The 21,568-nt window shown below is 39.3% G+C and overlaps 2 protein-coding genes across 6 annotated transcripts; both read left to right on the top strand.

Moving 5' to 3' along the window:
- The first annotated feature begins 861 nt into the window (after positions 1 to 861).
- Positions 862 to 13,708, top strand: znf384a (zinc finger protein 384 a). 3 transcript variants are annotated; one of them, XM_020934351.2, is made up of 11 exons: positions 862 to 1,023; positions 2,139 to 2,206; positions 2,611 to 2,908; positions 3,599 to 3,721; positions 4,465 to 4,619; positions 4,962 to 5,038; positions 5,971 to 6,195; positions 8,229 to 8,396; positions 10,281 to 10,359; positions 11,069 to 11,227; positions 11,463 to 13,708. In XM_020934351.2, exons 2-11 carry the CDS (start codon positions 2,144 to 2,146, stop codon positions 11,868 to 11,870), a joined length of 1,755 nt encoding a protein of 584 aa, XP_020790010.2. In that variant the 5' UTR covers positions 862 to 1,023; positions 2,139 to 2,143; the 3' UTR covers positions 11,871 to 13,708. The 3 variants fall into 3 exon arrangements, with proteins under 3 accessions (XP_020790010.2, XP_020790011.2, XP_055013502.1); XM_055157527.1 differs by lacking the exon at positions 862 to 1,023 and adding an exon at positions 1,030 to 1,345; XM_020934352.2 differs by lacking the exon at positions 8,229 to 8,396.
- A 1,085-nt stretch (positions 13,709 to 14,793) lies between these two features.
- Positions 14,794 to 20,801, top strand: kifc1 (kinesin family member C1). Of its 3 annotated transcripts, none has more exons than XM_020934409.2 (17): positions 14,794 to 14,894; positions 15,290 to 15,377; positions 15,481 to 15,580; positions 15,681 to 15,734; positions 15,935 to 16,006; positions 16,079 to 16,271; positions 16,362 to 16,527; positions 16,865 to 17,032; positions 17,421 to 17,534; positions 17,640 to 17,726; positions 17,811 to 18,008; positions 18,465 to 18,629; positions 19,273 to 19,411; positions 19,494 to 19,633; positions 19,717 to 19,790; positions 20,253 to 20,328; positions 20,406 to 20,801. In XM_020934409.2, the coding sequence occupies exons 2-17, from the start codon at positions 15,291 to 15,293 to the stop codon at positions 20,448 to 20,450; spliced, it is 1,878 nt and encodes a 625-aa protein (XP_020790068.1). In that variant the 5' UTR covers positions 14,794 to 14,894; position 15,290; the 3' UTR covers positions 20,451 to 20,801. The 3 variants fall into 3 exon arrangements, with proteins under 3 accessions (XP_020790068.1, XP_020790067.1, XP_055013358.1); XM_020934408.2 differs by having other exon boundaries at positions 14,796 to 14,894; positions 15,932 to 16,006; XM_055157383.1 differs by lacking the exon at positions 14,794 to 14,894 and adding an exon at positions 14,906 to 15,049 and having other exon boundaries at positions 15,932 to 16,006.
- The last annotated feature ends 767 nt before the right edge of the window (positions 20,802 to 21,568 follow it).

Below are 21,568 nucleotides of genomic sequence, written 5' to 3'. Positions count from 1 at the left end.
ATATATGTCGCATAATAAGGAAGAATTGTTAAAAGATCAGATTTATATCTAAACTATAACAATATGCCAAATTTATCATACATTCACAGGAAATTTACACATTTTTTATTTGTCCTGTTTATTGTGTGATTGTGCTGCAGGTGACTGTCAAGAAATAAAAAAAACACACACTATGACTGGCTCTCGGTGACTTATTAATCTGACAATTTAGATTTACATGTCTATATAGGCCTACAGTAAAAGAGAATATAACTTGATTTATCTGTAAACTTAATTATCCACTAGCCCTAGAGACAACACATAATAAAACCAACTATATAAAAACCTAGCACGCCCTCTTGTGATTAAACAAGCTCTGAATTAGACAATAATTAGCAATTGCCAATAAAGTTGTGTAATAAAACTGCAGGCCTACTCACACACAAGTTTTTATTATTATTATTTTAAATCTATAATCTCCCCCTCTTGTTATTTGGTCTCCGTTTCCACAAAATATTGAGCTTATATCTTTATTTTCTTTAACCACTAATAATTTACACTTCTTAAAACATGCATAGAATTACTCTATAAATACATAATAGACATTGATGCACCAAGCTATGATGTTGTTGACATCTGTGTACAGTTCGCAGAAAGTACCAAGTCAAACACCGGAAGTTATTTCAAAACAAAGGCTGAAGTAGATTTCTAAATATTTTACAGCTGAAATGAATAAGTGTTTACATATATCTAGTAAGTATATGACAGTATTACATATTTGAATTTTTTAAAGTTTATTTTTAATTCGATGTTTAATTTACAAGTGGCGTCTGTAATTCATTTTGAAAGCTTCAGACCGGAAGTTAGCCGTTTCCCGTCTGTTTTGCTTTACACAGTCGAGTGGCGCTGGAGGGAAAAGAAAAAAAAAACGAAGAAAAAAGGGAATATCTGAGGGGTCTGATCCGAGGGGCGGATTTGGACAAAGTTTCCCAACTGTCCCGACCCGAGGAAGCTCCGGGGGGCACACGGGGATCACTTCTGCCGGTAATTCACAGTGGCGTTATTAGTGAAGTGTTGGTTTACTGTTATTTCAGTGTTGTCTGCCTCGTCCAGCCGCCGGAAGTCTGCATGAAGCTGCGTCTCCTGCACAGGCAACGGCGTCGACGTTTTTTTCTGCCTTGTTTTTTTTATCCGCCACTTTTTTCTCTTTATTTTCTCTCCGCGAGATGAGTAGGAAGCGAGGAATCAGAGCTTAGAGAGCAGGGATGTCTGCATCTCCTCCGCGGCCACCTGGTTAAGCATTTGACTAAGCAGGCCTTCATGTAGCTAGAGCAAGCCCACGAACAAAAGGAGAAAATTAATGGAGGCAAGTTAGCTAGCTCCCTTGTCTTGCAGCGGTAACCAGCTAATGCTAGCCTTGGTGTCCACATTTCTTTGGGGCACTGGCAGTCCGCGCACGGAGGCATTCTCAAAATAACTCATGCATTTGCATTTTATGAGTATTTGCACAGTGTAATCCATCCCTGCAGCGTGTAGCTCCTTGCTAGCAGTGCGGTAGTTTTAGACAACTCTTCACAAATGGCTGTCTGTGCACAGACTGTGACACAGGTGACAGTGTTCTGTGTGAGCTGTGTCAAACCTGTGACCCGTCAGCGCATCTTCAGCGCCTCTTTGTGCAGAGTACAGTGTGTCCATGTGACATCATAATGCATGCACAAGTCACTGCAGGTGTGAGCCAGAGATTTACCTGTTTCAGAAAGAAAAGTAGAAATGCGTGATCACGCCGTATTGACACTTATTTCTCAAGTCTATGTGGAGAACATTAAAGACTAAAAAATGCAAAGAGCTGCCTGTTTGTTAGATCTGACCTGACTTTCCTGTCAGTGTCACAAGATCTTTGGTCCTTTCAAATCCTCTCTTTATTTTTAATCATTAATGTTAACCTAGCTTTATTAAAAGTGGTAAGTGTAATTTAATGGTCCATAGTATGTTTCATTCTAAAATGGACATTGATTAAATTATCAAAAGAGGATGGGCAAAGGAAACAAATTATTGAAACATGCTCATTTTGAGTTTGTTTCAACATCAAAGCTGACAGTGATACTGGAGGTCGAGAAGGAGGACAGGTGTTTTCTAAGTGTGTTGCTTTTTAATTACAGAAATAATGGACGATTCCCATTTCAACTCATCATACTTTTGGTCTCCCGTCCCCACTGTACAAGGACAGGTAGAGACAACCTTATTGTTGGAATTGTCTTGCAATACACATTATTTAGTTAAATTTGTTGTTAAAATTGTTAAAATTAAATAATGTAAACACTTTATGACTTTATACTTGTGAAAAAGATATTGACTGTAACATTACTGCCACATAGACTATTCTGTGCAAAAGGCTAAATCACAGAAGTTTGTGAACAGAGAATTGTTGAATTGATCATGTGATCACACACTCCCTGTCCTCTTTCACCTCTTTAAACCCTCTGGTACTTTTTACTTTTGCATCTCATTATTCTGTTATTCTCTCTTTTTCATTTATATTCTTCTATTTCTCATCCTAAACTGCTCGCCTCTCGTCCACCCTTCTCCGGCTCTGTTATTTTTCCACCTCTTGGTTTCACCTGCTCCTGATAGATCGAGAGCGCCATGTTCCTGAACAAAACCAAGGAGCAGCTGGGAGCGGAGAAGCCCTCTGCTCCCTCGTTCCCCCACTCGTCCTCGTCTTCCTCCCCGCATTATCCCACCGCGGTGCTGGCCATCCCCAGCTCAGGGGACACCGTCACAGGGGTGCGAGTGGTCCCCAAACAGGAGGGAGGGGGCAGCAGTGCCGGGGGCCCAGCTTTAAGTTCAGTCGGGACACATCTCCACCAGTCCCACACCTCCCAAAACGTCACCGTTGTGCCTGTTCCCTCCACGGGTATCATGACTGCAGGTAAGAGAGCAAAATCACTCTTATTATCATTTTAATCATAATAATAATTATAATGTATTGGATGTAGCGTCTTTCAAGACACCAAAAGCACTTCTATTGTAATAAAAGGACTCATTATGTTCATTCTAAAGTTTGGGGTTCCCTAGTGGGCTGGGCAGGTACTGCATGAGCGAGCCAAGTGTTGAGATCAAATGATTCGCGATGAATGAAGCAGTAGTTATTAAAGTTTAAACTCACATTTAAAATATGTTTTATAGTTTTTAAATTGTCTGTTTACTCTGTAACTATGTACATGTTATTTTCCACAGTTTGGTATTGCACTTGTCTAACAGGCATGTATACAATTATGGGTGTATACATTGCTCCAAAAAAAAAAAAAAATGCATACATTCTGCAATGAGAAGGAACACCTCCACTGAAGTGAGCTGTAAGATAAATACTGTGGGCCACTCCAGGCAAAGCAATAAAATCTCCATAGAGATGGTGGCGGACCCTCCAACCAAATAAGCTCCCAACTAAATTGTTACAGTTCTACAAAAATTACAGTTCTAGGGTTGGTTTAAGCATGAAGCAAATGATGTTGGAATTTTTATAAACTTTGCACTAAATGCAGAGTAGAAGTGTTTTTTTTTTCTGCTCTTGTGATGGCAAATACAATAACATACATAATATTTTTCTTATTTTTTTCAGCGGGTCTGGTCATAACGACTCCTCAAGGAACTCTGGTCCCGACGGCCTCCTCTCAGTCTTTTGTGACCGGACATTCAACTGCCACCACCATGATAGTGTCTGCTCTCCACGCCTCCAACTCAGGTAACAGTCTTCAGCAAACATCTGCTTCTGCTTGATTTAAAGGGCCCATATTATGCTATTTTCTGATCTACTTATACTCTTGTTTCCTCATCAAAAACACACCTGTAGTTGTGTTTAGTTTAATTTTGGTAATTCAGAAAGTACTCCACTGCATTTTTAAACTCCATGCACCTTCCCTAGAATCATTTGGATGATTTAAGTCCTGAAATTGCCAATCTTCACTAAACAAAGGATAAAAGGAAGCTGTATTTGAGAACTACTCCAACATGACATCACAAGGTGGGATGGAGCATTTTGAGCTTTTGGGATTCAGACAGCCTAATAATATGGAGATAAGTTAGTGTCTTTATTAGCAGAATAAATAAATAAATCTATAAATGTAAAGAAGAATTGCGACATTCACAAATACAAGAAATGGTTTAATAGATCAAAAATACCTAGAAAAACAGGCATTCTGACTGTGAATGGGGCCGCCTCTCCACAGATCTGACCTGTAACTTGGTCTGGTTTGGTCTCCTTAAAGATAGAAAGGTTTAATGCCATACTGTGAAACATTCCAGACAAAGTGATAACATTTCCACAGAGAAAAGCATTTGACCGTCCCTCCATCAGAAAAGTTACACAATGCACCTTTAGTGTAGCAATTCAGAAACCCTACACAGACTGACAGTTTAAATTACAAAAGGAAAGCTCTCCAGATGTCCAGACCATGCCAGGCTAATTGCATTCATTCTTGTTTGTAGATCGTAAGGACGACATTGCACTGCCCCCTGCTGTCGTCATGCCGACTCCGTCAAAGCGCGGCCGGAAGAGCAAAGCCATGATGGGCCGAGTGGGGGGGATCCTGCCCGCGGGGAGTGACGCCCTGATACTGGCCCACCTCGCCGCTGGGGGACAGGTACCAGTTTAATTTCTATCCTTTTTTTACTCTAAAGGTATTAAGCTCTTACTATTTTTGCTACATATTTTAAATTTATTATTACAATTTGTTATTAAAATATATTGTGATGCATGTCTAAATAATTTCCCTTGTGGATCAATAAGTTTGTCTAAGATTAATGTCTAAACCCAACATAGAGAATTGTGCAAAATGTTGTACACACTTTGTTTTATTTCATTGTTTAATGTTTTGCATGTGTTTATTTTGTGTTGATTTTAATATGAAGCACTTTGGTCTCCTTTAATGCAAAATGACAAAAATCCATTGTAATAAAGTCCAGTGTGTTGTGTCTGTTTACAGCATCACCCAGCTGATCCGTACGATTTGTCCAATGATGAAGATGAGCACACCAACAAAGACGGCCCAAAAACCTACAAGTAAGAAAATATTTAGTGTCTGTGTTGATTAATATGTAAATATGTAGATATAATATGCTCAGTTACCGTATAATTAGGGATGCACTGATCCAATAATCTGCTATCAGCACCGATACTGACAAATTTGCTGGACAGATATCAGCTTCCGAATATCGGTTCAGTCGATATCCTGGTTTGGCAGAAGAAGATTTATTAGTTGTGATTGGCCCAGAAACTCTTTGTATTTATTCAAAGTTGTTGTGTTACTTTGAAGTAACAGTATTCTTACTACAATATTTGGTCACTTTGTCCAAAATTAAATCTAGTTTTGTTATTTTTTTTCAATCGGGAAATGTATGTTTATGCAAAACATATTTTTCTCTTAATAATTTTTTTTTTTTGTATGAGTAGTAGTAAGCTTAGAAACCACTGTGTGTTGAAAATTGTATTCTGTAATGTTACTTCTGTAGTTTTTTGTAAGAAAATGAAATTTGATTCTCCTGAACAATAAGAATGGTCTTGACCTACATCAGAGCTAATATTAGATCACAATAGGGGTGGGACGAGACGCAATTTTCACAAGACGAGACAACACGAGACTAGGTCCATGAGAATGAGACAAGACAAGATTTTTATGAAATTTGTAATAAATAGGTAGAGCAATCCATTTCACAATTTTGGATAGATATTTTTTATTTATTTTATGTAATACTTTAGCAGTCATTGTAGTACTGCTTTTTCGAACTGCTGCTTCTCAAATTGTGTAACTCACCAGCTTTTAACCCTTTTTTTTTTTTTCCCAATCCAAAGGTAAGTTGAGGGGAGAAAAAACTCAAGATCTTTGTTTCGTAAGATCATGTGGTACGAGATCTTGTCCCATCCCTACCAGCTTCATTTAATACTGTATTTTCGGTGTTTTCATGGCCTCTCCTGGTTACACGTTTGTTTTGCAGATGTAGGATGTGTGCAGTCACTTTCTTCAGTAAATCGGATATGCAGATTCACGCCAAGTCGCACACGGAGGCCAAACCCCACAAATGTCCACACTGCTCCAAGTCCTTCGCCAACTCCAGCTACCTGTCCCAACACATCAGAATCCACAGCGGGGCCAAACCCTACAGCTGTACCTACTGCCAGAAGACCTTCAGGCAGCTCAGTCACCTCCAGCAACACACACGGTACTGCCCTGGTCTAGTGTGGTCCTCTGTCTCTGTGAGTGTGTGATGGTTTGATGGTTTGACGTGGGTGTTTGTGGGCTTTGCGTGTGAGGTTGCTGTGGTTAGAACAAAATATAGGTGTGGTGGGGACCTATATGGGACGAACATATAGTTTCTTGCATTGTTTAAGAGTCACCCTTTCTTTTGCTTTATGCTTGTCTTTTCTTTTCTTTTGCTGTTGCTGCTTTTGCCATTTCTGTGTACTGCCATTACTTTTTAGGGGTGGGCCGATACATATGGATTTTATTTATTTTCTACTAATACCAATACCAAATACAGTCTGATTCATCAGACCGTTTCACTTCTTCGAAACTGTCTGAACTCGCAGCGTTAGAATTCGTTCGCTTGACGGTAGGCGGCTACTTTTTTTCAAATTTAACCAATCCCTGCTATTTGGTCGTGATGTATGTAATGCGCTGCTAACCGGGCTAACTGGTATATTAAACTTTTCCTAAATCCTGTAGGAAGAAGGGCAATAACGTTTTTCCCCTTGATAAAATTCACCAAACATTCTCTTTGTTCCGGCTTTAAATCCTCGATCTCGGGAATCGTTGCCAAGACAGAATATATGTCTCTTCGATGATTGGCTGGTGCCCGAACTCGCACTTCCGGGGTTTTTGCAAACCATCTCATGGATTCCGATTCCTGACCTAGGCGCTGTAGAGAAATGAAATTGAGCCTGGCTATACCAAATATACAACTTGCTCTACAATCTATGAAATTGAAGAAAACAGGAAATAAAAGTAAAAGGAAAAGTAAATAGGGATGGATGGGAACTAACAATAATGTAGTTTAGTTTCTCACAAGAAAGGATAGAGAATAATTATTTTCATTTATAATAAGATACAGTTTTAATATGGAGCCTATTCATAACATTTAAATTATTTTCACAACATTTTTAAACTGTCAGCAGCTTTTAATTTAGATTTAGATTTTAATTAAGATCTGTGGAGAGTCGCCCTTATTCACAGAAGGAATTATTGTGTTTTTGAGCAATAGAAAGACCTGTAATGAATAAATGCTAGATGTTGTACCATGGAACATTCCTGGGAAAGCAATCGCATCTCCATGGAGACAAGACCCAACACCAGAAAAATTACACAGTGCACCTTTAATAATTATCTTGATATAATCGTTAATCACAATTATTTTGTCCATGATAATCGTTGCATCATATTTGAACATCGTGCCATGCTTACTGCTAAAGTTCACAAACTAAAATGAACTTGACACAAATTTGTAAAGTAAAAAAAAAAGCAAAATGTATTTTTGGACTTAATATAATAAAAATCTGTTGCGCTTTATTAGATAACTGGGCCAAGTTTTTATCTTTATTCCGTTAGAACAAATATTGAGCCGTTAAATCAGGGAATTTTGGCAATACAAATACATAAAACGATCTCCCAATATTCCACTTCAGCGCAGACACATCGCCCATCCCTAACCGCTTTTCACTGTGTCTTGAAGCATTTCTTTGCTGCGATGCTGAGGTCACTTCTGAGGTCACTTCTGGGGGTCACAGGGCTCACGTACATCCACTGAGCGTGAATAGGACACGTTTAGTTCCACTCTTTGTGTTGCTTAATGTCACTCTTTTCAGTTCAGTTTTTCCGTGCATGTTTTGGCTGCTGCTTGCTTTACATTTCGAATGTGAGAAAGCACTTCACACGTGTGCCATTTACCATACATTACATTAACCTTTACAAAACAGCTGTAAACCCATAGACACTCAAACAGAGCACACCAAATGGAGAGAGAGAGACTGGGAGAGAGAAAGAGGAAAGCGTGACTGTGCTTGCTTCTGTTCTGTGTTTTCATAACTCAGATACAGCACAAAGAGCACACTGTCAAAGTCTATGTGGTCATATATTTGTATATTTGATCACCGATCGGACAAATGCATGATTTAAGTCGTAAAGTTTGGTCATGCTGTAGCCTTAAAACCTCTGGCTGTTTCTGTGTTTCTCCTTCTCCATTCTGGTGTCCCTCATTAGAAACCACACTGAGTCCAAGCCCCACAAGTGTCCGCACTGCTCCAAGTCGTTTGCCAACTCCAGCTACCTGTCTCAGCACCTCCGCATTCACACCGGAGCCAAGCCCTACAGCTGCGCCTTCTGCCAGAACACTTTCAGACAGCTCAGTCACCTCCAGCAGCACACACGGTACTGCGGCCGGACCAGGGACCAGGGGAGGGGCTGTGTCAGGGCTGCAACTGTATTATTATTATTATTATTATTACTGTCGTTCACCAGTCAAACACTTCTTTGTTCTGTTTAGTCGACTTAATTAGTTCTGTTGTACATCGAGACTTTTTATACAACAAATGGAGCTCAACAGTGACGTTTCATTACCCTTTGCCTGACCAGCCAGTCCCTTCTACATTCGGTTTGAACTGGACCATAGAGAGTGAAAAACGTTTGAGTCGGTCCAACCACAGCTGCTAATTTGTTTAACATGTCCCTCAAATGCGGAAGACATCTCCTCTTGAAATTCTCTTAACATGCAGAACAAAATATAACTTCTTTTGCCAGAGATAGGTACCAGTTTGATGTTTGTCAGTCCTTTGTTAATTTTTCTCAGGACACGACTCCAGATCCACTCGTCTTTGTAAAGTTTTGTCAAAGCGTGTGGTTCTGGCTGCTCAGGTGACCTCCCTCTTGTTCCCGAACTATATTTCCCATTCATTTTTCTCATAGACTTTCTGCTCTTATTAATTACCTTTAAAAGTTTGAACGCTTGCGCAGGGATGATCAGCTACTTGTTAACGATCATTTTAATTGAAACCTGTTTATAAAACTTAATAAACCTCAAAGTTATTAAAACATTTAGCCATATCTTATGTTTTAAATGTGCCGCTTGAATTAAAACAGCTGCATTATAAATATTAGTTAGCCTGTAGCTGATTAGCCTCCATTATCTCTTCTTCGAACTTTTAATATTTTCTTTTTTTTTAAGTCTATGGGAAAAATTAATGGAAAATGCACTTAAACTGGAACCTGAGCATGCTGTCTCTGTTGAGCTCCACGCAGGTTGAAATGTGGTGACTGAAGGCTTCTGGAGAGAGAATATTTACAAATAAAGCATGTTATTGATGAAAACCAGTAAATTATTATTCCTTGACATTTGATTTTAATAATACCACTGTTTTTGTCTTTATTTTGGCATTTTGTTTGAGTCTGCATAGTCCCGATTATTATGATTTTATTTTATTTTAATTTTTTTTATTGATTAGTTGCAGCCTTTCAGTATCGTTTGTGACAGTGTAACACTGTAGGTCAAAGTAAAGCTGTTCTGTTGAGCTGAAAGATTATTCTCTATCCAATCTGAATCACAATTTGAATATTTGCAAACACATTTGCATCAGACTATCTTGTCTCCAGTTCCTGTTATAGCTGTAAAACCTGCCAATCCTGTAGTGCTCAAATGCGCTCTGATTATGTGATTTTTTTTTTTTTGTATTAGTTTTTTGGTATTACTGTGTACTGAATCTTGGGTTGTTAAATATATTGCAATTTGCAGTCTCATTCAGAAGCTTGTTTTATATTTTTCCAATATCATTCAGCCCCATTTTTGGCTGGATATTAGTAACAGAGAATGATTCAATTCTGCCAACTGGACAAAAGTTTTTCCATGGAGATGTTATTGCTTTGTCTGATATGTTTCACAGTATGGTATTAAACCTTTCTATCTTTGTGGAGAGCAAACCAGACTAAGTGACAGGTCAGATCTGTGGAGAGACAGCTGCTCACAGTCAAAACATCTGATTTCTTTCTTTTTTTTTTTTTTTTTTTTAATATATTTCTTTTTAAGCTTTTTTTGAGCTATAAAACCACCTGTGAATGAATAAATGTAAACTAGAGCTGTTTAATGTTGTACTGTGGAACATTCCTGGCAGAGCAATGACATTTATACAATGCACCTTTTAACTTTAGCTCAGTTTACAGAATTGAATTTTACTTTTGCTATGGATGATAATGAGCAATGACTGAGAGACGGAAAGCAACAGAGAAAAGAGAAATAACAAAACTTTTTTTCCTCCCTTTTAGTATCCACACGGGTGATAGACCTTATAAGTGTAACCATCCAGGCTGTGAGAAGGCCTTCACGCAGCTCTCCAACCTCCAGGTAATACATTTTTATCAAACCTGTTTCAGTTATTGGCTCCATCCAAACCCCAAACAATTGCCAGATACAAAATGATAAAACTTTCTGCAGTGACCCCCCTATTCACAAATGCTTCAGTCCCAGAACATAGCTGGATCTGCTCTCACATTTGGCTTGCTGTGCTCTTACAAAGCAACATGCTGCATTTGAATTAAAGAAAAGGAAAGTAACCACATATTTAAACCAGGAAACTGGCTTCAGTAACACATAAGCCATCCTTAATTTTCACAATGATTTATCTGGGAAATGTCCATATCAGAAATCTCTTCTGGCTGATCACACATGACCCTGTTCTGGTTCCCTGGCCAACCATTCCCTTCTACATTCTGTTAAAATCCAGGGTCTGGAATCAGACAATAGAGGGGGAAAGTACTTTGTGCAAGCTTGAGATGATCCAACCACAGCTGCTAATTTATATCATGTGTCTCTTACATGCGGAAAACATCTCTTCTCCAAAATTCCTGTAACATTCAGTATAAAATATATAACTTGTTTTACTTGTCATAAATAATAGTTCACTGCTTCTTAGTCTTAGTTTTGTTTTTTTTACATGCAGGAGCCATGTTTGTTTTCACATAAACTGAATGTCTGTCTCTCTGATTGGTTAATCTGAAACCTCTGAAATCAGGATACAACTCAGTTTTTTTGTTCTTGCTTTTTTTTTCCACAGTCTCACCGCCGGCAGCACAATAAAGATAAACCATACAAGTGCCACAACTGTAATCGTGGATATACAGATGCTGCAAGCCTGGAGGTGCACCTGTCCACACACACAGTGAAGCACGCGAAGCTATTCTCCTGTGGTCTCTGTAACCGCTCCTATACCTCTGTAAGTTCTGACCTATGCGGGTATTGGTGGTCATTTTGCATTTTAACAATATTAATTCTAGGTTTCCCCCATCTGTATTAATTAAGATTGGCCTATAGACTGGTGTGAGGTCATCTAAAACCCATCAGGAGTAATTATCATGACTGGCCTGTGTCTGTGTCTAGAATATAGAGCATAAATGAGCCTTTACACTTTCACTATTGTCTCTCATTGAGCCGTCTTGTCCTCTCTCCAGGAGACGTATCTAATGAAACACATGAGGAAGCACAACCCCGATCCTCTGACTGTGGCAGCTACTGTAGCGGCTCAGCAGGCGCAGGGGCTCTCACCGGGGGTGACAGGAGGGCGGGGCCGCGGGCGGGGCCGGGGCAGAGGGGGACTGTCTGCTGCGGGACGAGCGACGCAGCTCCAGAGTCAAAACAGCGCCGCCCAGAATCCAAACCCAGGACCCCCAGGCAGCTACCAGCCACAGCCCACTGAGGCGGTGGTGCCGTGTCCCTTTGACCTGCACCAGTACAAGACTGTAGCAGCCAGTGAGATCCAGTACAAACCAGTGACTGTGGCCGACCTGCCCGTGGTGCACAAGGACCTCTGCCTCACCGTGTCCACCTCAGCCATTCAGGTGGAGCATATGAACTCATAGGCTCCGTCTTCCCATTACACAGTTCTATGTACATGTATTCATGTATTCAGGTACACAGTTACTTTACCTAAAAAGCGTTTTACTAAATAAGGCTTAGATTGATCAGACAGGCTAATTACATGTCCCACATTGTTTTGCCTTAAAGACACAGCTCAATCTCAACACGCCATACCTCTGAAATTATTTTATAATTTGAGAATGAGCACTGTGAGAACTACAGTAATCGTCAGTATCATGGCACCTTCAACAGCAATTGTTTGGGAAAAAGTAAATAATGAGTAACAAATATCGTCCTATAATCATGCAAGTTGCAAAAGTAACAAGTGTAAATACTTTAGAGTCACTTTCCTATGGTTTTGAGTGATCTAAATTTATTAATGTAAATATGTTTTTAATGTGAATTTCTTCCAAATTATCTAATGGCATTTTGTAAGCCTTAAATATAAACATGATTCAATTGCTTGTTTGAGCACAGTTTTGTCTGTGCTTCTAAATTGTGGCACCATTTTTGCGTCCAACTGGTCGGACTGTGTAGGTACTTGCTATTTAGAGGCCGCATCTTTTGAAATTATAAACAAATGAGATTACTTATACACTGATTCTAAACTGACAGTTCTGCATTGGTATAATACTTAATCATTGTTTTTATATCATCCAGACACGTCACACAATTCTTTGCTTAACTTTGAAATTATTTAAAGCCAAAACAGATTAATGGAATGAGATTTCTGATGGCAGCTGTGATGGTGCAGTGTTAAATCTGCAACTCGAAGACTAGAAAAGTGTAAATGACTTTGTGACAGGACATTGTGCTTTGGAGAAGAGGATGAACTGATGTAAATGGTTTGAAAAAGACTGAATTATTTGTTACCTGAATCAGAGTGTCCTTACTCACCCTTTGGACAGCAGAGTTTTGAGCAGCCTCTGTGATGAAGGCCAAAGCAGAAAAAAGATGGAGCCAAGAATGCACTAAAGTTGAGAAATCTGACGGAGAGAGAAGGATCAATGAAAGCACTTGATGAAGCTTGTTCTTCGCCGCCTATTTTCATTTTCATTCTTTTTTTATATATACCATATGTATGTATTTTTATACCAAAAGAGGAGCGCTTGAAACCTGAAGAGAGTGTGCATGAATGTGAAGGGAACAGAGAGAGACTGTTTTTCCATTACAGGTTCATGATGGTCCACTTTGCTATGTTTAAAGTGGCTGCTGCGGAAATGATTGTGTTATAAAATGGCTGACAGGTACTGTTATCAATCTTTTTTTTTAAAGAGTTTGTCATACATATTAGTAGTACTTTGAAACTGTACACACATTATCAGTCTGAGGCATTGTATTGCAGTATGCTGTACATAAAATATGTAACTGTGGCAAAGGGAAGTGCAGCAAGTCATAATAAAACATGGAAACAAAAGGAACTAAACATAGACTAACCAAATAATTGACCTGTCTTGGGTCAGCCATGTAACTAATATTTAATAACAAAACTATGTAAACCCCAAATAATTCAAAAACACAGTGTTCTTTTCAATAATGTTGGGGTGATTGTGTAAACTTGACCTGGGGCACTGCTTTGTCTGTGCACAAGTTATTTCATATCTGTATCCATTTAAAAGGTTCCAGTAACCAGTGCTGCAGGCTGTCTATGTGTATACTATTTGTATGTCAGTGTCTTTTTTATGAAAAAATAACATTGAATACTCTTCTTAATGTTATTATTCATAATATTCTTTAATAGCTGCCCTCTTATACTACACTCTTGCATATGCAGTTACAAATACGGCTCATTTCAAAAGACTGTTTCTTCCCCTCAGAAGAATAAAGTTGGAAAAATAAATTTATTCAGTCCTTTTTTTTTTGGTCATTTTTCATAAAATCACAAAGTTATAAAGTGTTAACAGTGAAAAGATGAGTAAATCCATGTGTGCGTGTTAAATCAATTGTTCAATCATGGAAAGAGAGAGGGAGAGAAATTATTGATCCCACGGGAAATTCAAGTATTGCAACATTCACACTCTGCTTCTCATTAGCCTTTGTGTCTCAGTCAAAATTCTCAGTGCAGTTTAACAGGAGGACTGGTCAGGCTGGGTCTGCAGATCCCGTGGAAGAGCCAAAAGTGTCTGTCCTCTGTGTCCTGCAGCATCACACCAGTGTCCACAGCCCGGTCTAGTCTGTGGTCTGTGGTCCAAGAGGAGACAGGTGAACACAACCAGAAAGGACACTTTTTTTTTTCTTTTTTTTTTTTAACTTTGCTCTGTTTTTTCGGTTGGTGATAAAATGTTTTTTTCCGCAAGGTTTTTCCTCTGAAAGTCTTCTGTCACATTTGCTGCCACATATGGTGTAAAAAACCTGTAGCATCTCAAATGTCCATCGCTAGCTCCTTAGCTAGCCTCTTACACCGTCTCCATGGATACGGGAAAAACAAACAACTAATTTAAGAAAAACCAACAGCCCCTTACGTGTGTCCTGTGACCTGCACGTGCCGCACTTCTTAATTGATTAAAATTCCGTAATATGATGTTTAAAAACTGAGCTCAGAAACAAAACGTTTAAAAAACTGCTCAGTGTAGCCAAATACTCTGTTGTTCGATTTTTTTTTTATACATATACGTATATAAAGGTAAGATTTGGGGAGATGTGATCACATTCACAGCAAGAATGCATTTTTGCAAGAGTTGCAAGAACCTTGTAAGATTTACGTTACTGCAAAATAACAGATGCAGGTGAAGCCCGCTCCATCAGGAGTTTCTTTCATTTCATTCATTTATTTTCAGTCTCTGGACGTTGTTGATTCCCAGTTTACGGCACGGTTCCATGGTTTACGGTCAGCCCGTGCGTAACCATGGACGCACCCCAGAAGAAGGCGGTGTTTTATACATTCAGCCAATCACAGCTGTCCTTCCCAAGCGGAACCAGCCAATCACAGCCGCGCTCTGGAGCGCCCAGTTCGAACATTGTGTTTGAAATTCAAACGGCTGAGGACTGCGTACGGGACGGTGAAGTTTGTGTTCATCAACTTTAAGGTGATGATTTTATTTTATTACACGATACTTACGATATTTAAAGGTTTTACATAGTTACGTTACACCCGAGAACTGATCTTACGAAAGTGAAATGCTGTAAACGACGCCTTAGCGCTTACTCGGGGCTACAAGACTTTGCCTGTTTGAAAACAGCGGTATGTTTTTATCCTTATTTTACGGGATTAGAAATTTGTGATTAAAACAAACAGTGGAAATAACGTTACAGGGTGAAGGACTTCAGCTATTCTATTCATAACTTGTAATCAATAACAATACAAGTTATGGCTAGAATTTAAGATGGCTAATCTCTACGTGATATTAACATAATCAGTCTTTATTAACTAGTACCGATGCTACGTTTCATGTTTTAACCTGAATTTGTTGATCTGCCACAGGATGTCCCGTTTACCTGTGATGTCAAATAAAAGGGTTCTCATGAGCAGCAGCAGCTCTGAGAACAGCCAGGATTTGGCTCCTCTTCAGGTTTGCACTTTAGTTTTCTGGAGTCCGAATTCAGTACTGCAACACATGGCAATATTCTGCTCACCATATTCATACATATTCTTGTTGTATTTTTGTCCCATAGAAAAAGAGTCGCAAAGATTCAGACCCCCCTCCTAAACCCCAAGCTGCAGCCACTGTCATAATGAGCAAAAGACCCATTGCTACTGCAAGACCCAATGTTTGTAAGTTATCAGAGTTTAATTTTTGTTCTCATATAAAATGCTTTTAATTTGAAAATTGTTGGATCACTAAAAGAAATTCCTGATTTTTGTGTTTACACAGCAAAGCCTATCAGAAGAACTGGGGCGGCGACTGTGGCCACTGGACCATCTAGAGGTAATATACTTTTCTCTTGTATGTACTGTCAGAGAAAACACCATTTTAACCAAATGTTTGTTGTGCTTTTACTGTCTAACTGTATTTTATTGCCTGCCTGTCATTTTATTACCCTGTAAAGCACTTTGATGGACTAAGTTTTAACTCTATTTGAATGTGTTATACAAGGAGTCAAATCATCTTAATTGCTCTTTTAGCAGGTGTTTTAAAACCTGCAATGTCAACGGCAGCAAAAAGTGCTAATGTTAAACCAACAACTGGAGCCAAAGTCGGTAGGTAGCTCGTGCTGGCTTTATTTATTATTGTTTGGATCATATAATTCTAACCACAGATCTTTTTTGCAGGAGGAGGCACCAAACGAGCGCCATGGGATCTCAAGGGGAAGGTTTGCGACATGGAGGAGAAGATCCAGAATTATCAGACCAGAGTGAAGTCTGTGAATCAGGAGAACGAAGTGCTCAAAGGATCCATGGTTCAGACCAGACAGAGGGCGAGTGAGATGGAGAAGGAGCTGGAGAAGCAGAGGGGCCAAATCAGGTGCAAAAAACAAAACTAACCAACTACCTAAAAAGGGTTACATCTCATTCCACTGTGATTAAATATTATTGTTTTTGTTATGGTTTTCAGCGCGTTTCAAAAACAGCTGGAGGAGCTCTCCGGTGTCCAGGAAGAGCTGGAGAAAGTATCCATGGAAAAGGACACTCTACAGAAATCTCTCTGCAACCTGGAGGGCAAATATAAAATTATGGAGACTCTGCGTGACAGCCAAGAGGTGGAGCTACAAACTCTGAAGGTACAATATCAAGCACTTATTATATAGATCTTTATAATTGCAATGTGAGGAACTGGAAGTAGGGCTGCACAATCTTTAAGTATGTGATTACACTTGAATTATATGGTTAAAAAGGACTTACTGTAAACAACTTTGGGAGTGTTAATGTTTGAGAGATTGAAATATGCACTTATAAACTACAGAACCTTTTAGAGATCTTAACTACAGGTAGAGATGTATATTTCTAGAAAATGATTGTTTGCAGAGGACCCTATATGCAGCTACAATCGGCGATAGGTTTCTAATGCTGTACAATTTTTATTTAATTGTTATCTGATTGTCAAACTTTTTCCCGCAGATGAAGCTCTCGGTGCAGGAGTCGTCTCTGGCCCGGCTGCAGCAGACACTCAGAGAAACAGAAGAAGAGGTTCAGTCCCTGAAAGAAACTGTGTCCCAGCAGAAAGATGAGCTGTACTCTGGAGAAATGGAGCGTCGCAAACTCCACAACGCCATCCAGGAACTCAAGGCAAGGCACATTTCTCCAAAGTACTGCTGTATTATCTCTTTGTGTTTTGGAATAGTTGGGTATAATTTTTTTTTTATGCAGAATTTAACAATTACAGGAGAATTTTTAACCTAAAATTGGATTGGTTTATTTTTTTATAATTTTTTTTTCCACAAACGTTTGATAATTGGGCTTTTAAATTTGTAGAAACCCTGACGCTCTACCAAAGTATAGAAGAATATTATAATTAAAATGTCCAACCCATCACATGGGTTTTTGAGTAGAATATTATAGTTAGAACTTGGCTGCAGGGTACTGTAGGCCACTGTGGTGATATCTCTTGAGTTTTTTTAATGCCATTAGTTTAGAGTAGCATACTAATATCCTCCTGGGTGCCATGTCCCAACAGGGTAACATCAGGGTCTTCTGCAGAGTGCGCCCTCTTGTGGACGGCGGTTTGAGCAAGCACATTCATCTTGCATCTGATGACAAGACTTCGATCAGCTTGGCCAAAACTGAAGAGGTGAGACGGTTTTAAAATGTTGATTTGATTGGTCTCAATAAAACGTTACTCAATTTGGATATTCCATCACTGTCCAAATAAATATTCATTTATCTTTCGTGTCAGTCTCACACAGGAAAAGGCACCGATACTCAGAAAAACTACAACTTCAGTTTCGACAGAGTGTTTGGTCCTCAGGCTTCTCAACAGGATGTAGGTGTCAATGTTGGACATGAACATATTGAAAATTTTTGCATGTCTGAGAGAACATGAAAACATTTATATTTCTTCTTTCAGGTTTTTGAAGAGATTTCTCTCCTGGTGCAGTCTGCGTTGGATGGCTACAACGTGTGCTGCTTTGCCTACGGTCAGACAGGGAGTGGGAAAACGTACACGATGGAGGGAGACGAGGTCCACGAATCCAGAGGCGTCATTCCCAGAGCCGTGCAGCAGATCTTCAAGGCGTCGGACAAGCTCTCCTCTCAAGGCTGGGAGGTCCGTATTAGGTTTAGTTTTATTTACAACGTGATTAAATTGGGTCCATCACCTGCTTGTGTCTATGGAGATGTCATCGCTCTGATTGGAATGTTCCACAGTGTGACATTAAACTGATCTACCTTAAATTTATTCAGTTACAGGTGGTTTTACAGCTCAAAAATACCTAGAAAAATAGATATTCTGACTATGGGTGGGTTTGCCTCTCCACAGATTTGACCTGTAACTTGGTCTGGTTTGGTCATGAAGTTAGAAAGGTTTAATATCATACATCTCCACAGAGAATTTGATGAATCCCCCACCAGAAAAGTTACACAATACACCTTTAAAATAGTATACATCATAGTACACTCATACCAAACAAGTTACTGACATTATTTTTTATATATAGGTTTTTATAATCAAAGAAAAATATATGGCATTATATTTACATACGTCTTTGTTGTGGTTTCTCAGTTCACGTTCACAGCGAGCTTTGTTGAGATCTACAATGAGACCCTTCGAGACCTCCTCTACAAAGGAAAGGCCGACAAAAGACCAGAGCACGAGATTCGCAAATCCACCAACAATGAGCTGACGGTGACCAACCTGACCTATCAGAAGGTGGCCTGTGAAGACCAGGTGTGTGTGTGTGTGTGTGTGTGTGTGTGTCCACTTTTTATGAAGCTGGAACAAAATATTGACAGAAATTACTTAAAAAAAATATGTATCGAAATTGTTGTGGAGATATGCAAAATAAGAAAATGAACTCTTTAATTGTTTTTAAAAGACTATATTTGACAGTATTATCAGGGCAGTCTGTTTTCCCGGGGCCCAGAATTCTTTCTATTTATATATTATATAGAGGGTTGCCCATATGAGGCAGCTTGCCCCGGGCCCCCAGATTTCTATCAACGGCCCTGGATATAACTGACAGCCAAAATAAAATAATATGGGTTAAAACAATTAATAAATAACAACAATGGCATTAATGTCTAGTGTCAATTGTCCAGTTATGTTTTGTGTGATACTTAAACCTCAAGCAAGATTTTTACAGGCACTTTTTAGCACACTGAGATACTATGGACAGTCGTGGTAAATTAAAGATGAGTCTGCAAATCTTATTGCTCCTAATAAACACACTAGAAATGTGTAAGAAGAAATAATGTATTAAAATAGTCAGAAGCGCAATAAACAAATAATACAGTACAGATGAAAACGCTGAATCACGTGAATTCTGTTTTGTTTGTAGTCTACATGCTTATTTCTCTGTTCATTTTAACAGGTGCTTGGACTGATCGCTTTGGCCAATCAGAACCGCTCCACCGCTCAGACCGCCCAGAACGACCGCTCCTCCCGCTCCCACTCTGTTTTCAAACTGGACATCGAAGGAGTGAACGTCGGCCGAGACGTCAAATGCAAATGTAAGAATCAAACGTGGACTGATCATGTTTTTGTCTTTACGTTTTGCTGAAAAGTGTGATTATTATTTCTTTTTCCCTCCAGCTGCTCTGTGTCTGGTGGACTTGGCTGGGAGCGAGCGGATGGTGAAGAGCCAGTCTCAGGGAGATCGTTTCAAAGAGATGACGGCGATCAACAGCTCCCTGTCCAATCTGGGCATCGTCATCACTGCACTGGCCAATAAGGTGAGTGTAAAAAAAACATGGTTATAACATTATATTTCTTCATATATATTTTTTTTATACATCTAAAACTTTGTATTCCGCAGGAGAGCTACGTTCCCTATAGAAACTCCAAGCTCACATACCTGCTGCAGAACTGCCTTGGAGGAAACAGCAAAACGTGAGTGTCATTATATTCAAGTTTTATAACGGGGTATTTACAAGGACAACGAAACTCTGGTCACAATCTGAATTCTGGAGTTGTTTTGTAACGTCATGTACAGAGCTAGATCAGAAGTTGATAATCATGTTTCTTTCTGAGCAGGTTTTGATAAGTAAAGCTGTACAAAAAAAAGGGCAAACTAATGTGGTAAAGACAAAAAGAAAAATGTTAAAGAAGTTATTTTAGAATTCATAGTTTTTTTTTCTTTTTCCAAATACAACAGTGCCAATGCTTTTTTTATTTTTATTTTTTTAACAGATGTCATTTGAGTATATTAACCCCCAAAATAACACCTATTGGGTTATTACTTTTTTTTTTAGTTAATTTTTATTGTATTTATTTATTTTACTGGCCATTGAAGTGTGCCCATTGTGTAAAACCTTTCCATTATTTCAAACCTGCTTTTGTTTTTTGTCACAGCCTGATGTTTGTCAACATCGCCCCGGAGCCGGACAGCTTCGGAGAGACCCTGAACTCTTTGAGGTTCGCCAGTAAGGTGAGTGTCTGCATGAATGTCACTGGTAATTTATACACCACTGGAATGTTTGTTTAATTGACTTGTTTGATTTGCAGGTGAATGATTGCGTCATTGGAACTGCCAGCGCCAACCGGAAGTAGATCATTTCATGCGTGTTTATTTTTACCCTGTACTGTGCCCTCCCGTCTGGGCACACACTGAACCAAAGTCGTTCATCTTTTTTGTAAATTCTCAGGAGCATATTTCCTTTTACATCAAGTGTTTTATTGAGTGTATAGATTTGGGTGGTTGCAGAGTAATTTCTGATGAGCTTTTGTCTTGAACATTTAACAGGTATTCTTTTTTTTTTTTTTTTTTTATTACTGTATGTATGTATCTCAAATGTTAAATTGGCTGTTTTAGCATAACAGCCATGTCCCCAACTGATTAAGTATCTGTACCTTCTGGCTCTATGGTTAGATGTTTCACTGAATAAAACTATTACATTTGGATATTCTTTTTGTTACTTTCTTTTTTTTTGTATTGCTAATTTATAAGTTATAAGATTGTATGACAGAAATTCAATCAAAACTTTACTCAGGAGAAAATTATATAGAATGCAACTTAATCATCAAATTTGCCGCAGTACTGTATTTTTTGATGACCTTTCCCATTTAAAATATATAAATGTGTCTTAGAGTTATCCATTACATAACAATTTATGTCCTGTCAATAATCATATTGCTCTTCTTATGACCTCTTGTATATATCCATCCATTTTCTTCCGCTTATCCGGGTCTGGGTTGCAGGGGCAGGAGTCTAAGCAGGGACTCCCAGACTTCTTCACCCCAGACACTTCCTCCAACTCTGGGGGAACCCCAAGGCGTTCCCAGTCCAGCCGAGAGACATTGTCCTTCCAGTGTGTCCTGGGTCATCCCCAGAACACCTCCCAAGGAAGGCACTCAGGAGACCTCTGGAACAGATGCCCGAGCCACCTAAGCTGGCTCCTCTCGACGTGGAGGAGCAGCAGCTCTACTCTGAGCGCCTCACCTTATCTCTATGGGAGAGCCCAGCTACCCATTCGGAAAGGACAAGCCACCTTTTTCAGTCGAGAACCATGGCCTCAGGTTTGGAGGAGCTGATCGTCATCCCAGCCGCTTCACTCTCGGCTGCAAACTGCCTCAGAGCTCTTTGCAGGTCTTGGCTTGATGAAGCCAAATGGACATCATCTGCAAACAGCAGAGATGAGATCCTGTGGTCCCCAAACCGGACCCCCTCC

The sequence above is a fragment of the Boleophthalmus pectinirostris genome, unplaced genomic scaffold (genome assembly GCF_026225935.1).
Source record: "Boleophthalmus pectinirostris isolate CB_2022bp ecotype Guang Dong unplaced genomic scaffold, ASM2622593v1 HiC_scaffold_21, whole genome shotgun sequence".
In the NCBI taxonomy this organism is placed as follows: domain Eukaryota; kingdom Metazoa; phylum Chordata; class Actinopteri; order Gobiiformes; family Gobiidae; genus Boleophthalmus; species Boleophthalmus pectinirostris.
This window is presented reverse-complemented; position numbering and strand designations above follow the sequence as displayed.

Bases quoted from the DNA above. Each gene is read 5' to 3' on its own strand.
- znf384a (XM_020934351.2), top strand. From the start codon at position 2,144: ATGGACGATTCCCATTTCAACTCATCATACTTTTGGTCTCCCGTCCCC. The intron at 3,722-4,464 runs GTAACAGTCTTC...TCTTGTTTGTAG, and splicing joins TCTCCACGCCTCCAACTCAG to ATCGTAAGGACGACATTGCA. The intron at 8,397-10,280 runs GTACTGCGGCCG...CCTCCCTTTTAG, and splicing joins CACCTCCAGCAGCACACACG to TATCCACACGGGTGATAGAC.
- kifc1 (XM_020934408.2), top strand. From the start codon at position 15,291: ATGTCCCGTTTACCTGTGATGTCAAATAAAAGGGTTCTCATGAGCAGC. The intron at 17,727-17,810 runs GTAGGTGTCAAT...TTCTTCTTTCAG, and splicing joins CTCAGGCTTCTCAACAGGAT to GTTTTTGAAGAGATTTCTCT. The intron at 20,329-20,405 runs GTGAGTGTCTGC...TTTGATTTGCAG, and splicing joins CTTTGAGGTTCGCCAGTAAG to GTGAATGATTGCGTCATTGG.